Source organism: Buceros rhinoceros, unplaced genomic scaffold, assembly GCF_000710305.1.
Source record: "Buceros rhinoceros silvestris isolate BGI_N320 unplaced genomic scaffold, ASM71030v1 scaffold29798, whole genome shotgun sequence".
Classification (NCBI taxonomy): domain Eukaryota; kingdom Metazoa; phylum Chordata; class Aves; order Bucerotiformes; family Bucerotidae; genus Buceros; species Buceros rhinoceros.
The window spans coordinates 2,781-4,436 of record NW_010426750.1 but is presented as its reverse complement, the minus strand read 5'-3'; the positions used below and the strand labels follow the sequence as shown (position 1 = coordinate 4,436).

At 62.6% G+C, this 1,656-nt stretch overlaps 1 protein-coding gene across 1 annotated transcript in view; it reads right to left on the bottom strand.

Moving 5' to 3' along the window:
- Positions 1 to 17: 17 nt before the first annotated feature.
- The window catches only part of DNAJB2 (DnaJ (Hsp40) homolog, subfamily B, member 2), a gene marked incomplete at its 3' end in the record, with an annotated part of 3,567 nt that continues 1,928 nt past the window's right edge, over positions 18 to 1,656 (bottom strand). The window contains exons 3-8 of the mRNA XM_010141630.1: positions 1,489 to 1,542; positions 1,213 to 1,329; positions 940 to 1,029; positions 707 to 812; positions 505 to 575; positions 18 to 239 (exon numbers count right to left, since the gene is read on the bottom strand). Coding sequence (XP_010139932.1) covers positions 18 to 239; positions 505 to 575; positions 707 to 812; positions 940 to 1,029; positions 1,213 to 1,329; positions 1,489 to 1,542 — 660 coding nt within the window. The remainder of the gene's footprint in view (positions 240 to 504; positions 576 to 706; positions 813 to 939; positions 1,030 to 1,212; positions 1,330 to 1,488; positions 1,543 to 1,656) is intronic.

Sequence of the window (1,656 nt, the reverse complement as noted above, 5' to 3'; positions counted from 1 at the left end):
GCCGGGGCCGTGCCCACCGGCGCGGTGTTCCCCCGCAGCCTCCATCTCAGAGAGGCTGTAGGCCATGGCCAGCTGCAAGTCCTCATCCTCGTCCTCGCTGTCCGTGTAGAGGCAGACAGGCGAGGAGCTTGGGGGCCGGTGCGGGGCAGGAGGCGGAGATGAGGTGGGCCGTGGGCTGGGGGAGGCTTGCTGCTCCCGCCGGGTCAGCTCCAGCCCCAGTGCCATGTCATCAGGAACGCCTGTGGGGACAGTGGCAGGGGACAGGGGTCGCACCCACTCCAGCTCTCCAGTGCTGGCATGAGGCTCTCGCAATTCCCTCCAGCCCCACCAATCCTATGCAGCAGAGTTGCAGATCAGGGCTGATCAGGGCTTAACCTTAAAATCAAGCCTGGATGCAGCATCCCCCGCCCACCCCAAAGAAGGAGAGCAGCCCTCACAGGTAAAGGGCGCTGGGAGGTGGCACTGCCAGACCCCAACAAGTCAGTCTGCGGTGTCATTTCTCACCATTGATGTGGACTGACTTCAGCTCGCCATCCTCCTCCACTTCCACCCGCTCCCGACCGTTCTCGATGATCCTGCAAAGACAGACAGACAGATGGATGGCCAAGGGCCGGGCAGCCAGAGCATTGCCGCAGCAAGCTGCAGGGTCCGAGGCTTGTCAATGAGGGGGGCCCACAGGGGCAAGGTGGGATGGTACTGCCCTCACCGCTTGGTTGTGATGCGCTTTCCGTTAACAAAGGTGGTGGAGGTGGAGACAGAGCGGAAGCCCAGCCCTGCATCAGCGCCAGAGCCAAAGGAGGAGGTGAAGAAATCTGGAGAAGGGAGCAACAAGGTTGGTGGCAGGGTTGGGGCACGAGGAAGGCAGGAGATGGACCCTGCGCAGGGGCACATGGTGTCCCGGGATTCCCCTTCCAGGTAGGGGCTGGCAGCATCTCCTACCTGAGGATCCTGGGAAGGAGGAAAAGAAGTGCCCTCCTCCATGGTGCCGGGGTCCAGGTCCTCTCAGCTCAGAGAAGGGCATCATCTCATCTGGAAGGCAGGACCAACCCCATCAGTACCGCCCTCGCAGCTTGATGAGCCAGAAGCAAGGCACTGCCGTGGGGACTTCCCTACGGGGCCAGCCATACACTCTGTTCCTGAGCCCAGCAGTTGCCCTGGGGCCAGTGAGATGCCTCAGAGACAGCCCCCGGCTCCACCCTGCCCCACACACACCAAATAAGTCAGCAAAGGGGTCTCGCCCTCCGAAGAACTCCCGGAAGACGTCGTGAGCGCTGCGGAAGGTGAAGGTGAATTCGGGGGCCCCAGCGCTGGTCCTGGAGCCTCCTGGTCCTGCTGGAGGAAAGAGGCTCAGAGTTAAATGGAGCTCTGGGTGGGAACCCGCCAAAGGGCAGGGAGCCCTGGGGGGCACAGACCCACAGCAGATCTTCAGACGGAGCTGCATCCAGAGATGTACTAACCCCATGTACATGGGGCTGCTCACCCACTCACCTGCCCCCATGAGTCCGTCCTTGCCATAACGGTCGTAGATATCACGCTTCTGCTCTGGAAGGAGAAGAGAGGGGGCTGTGGGGAAGCCAGCTGCCGGGCTGGGCAGGAGCATGGGTGCTTCCCGAAGCCAGGGGAGGTGCAGAAGAGCAGCGGGCAGGAGGAGTGGGG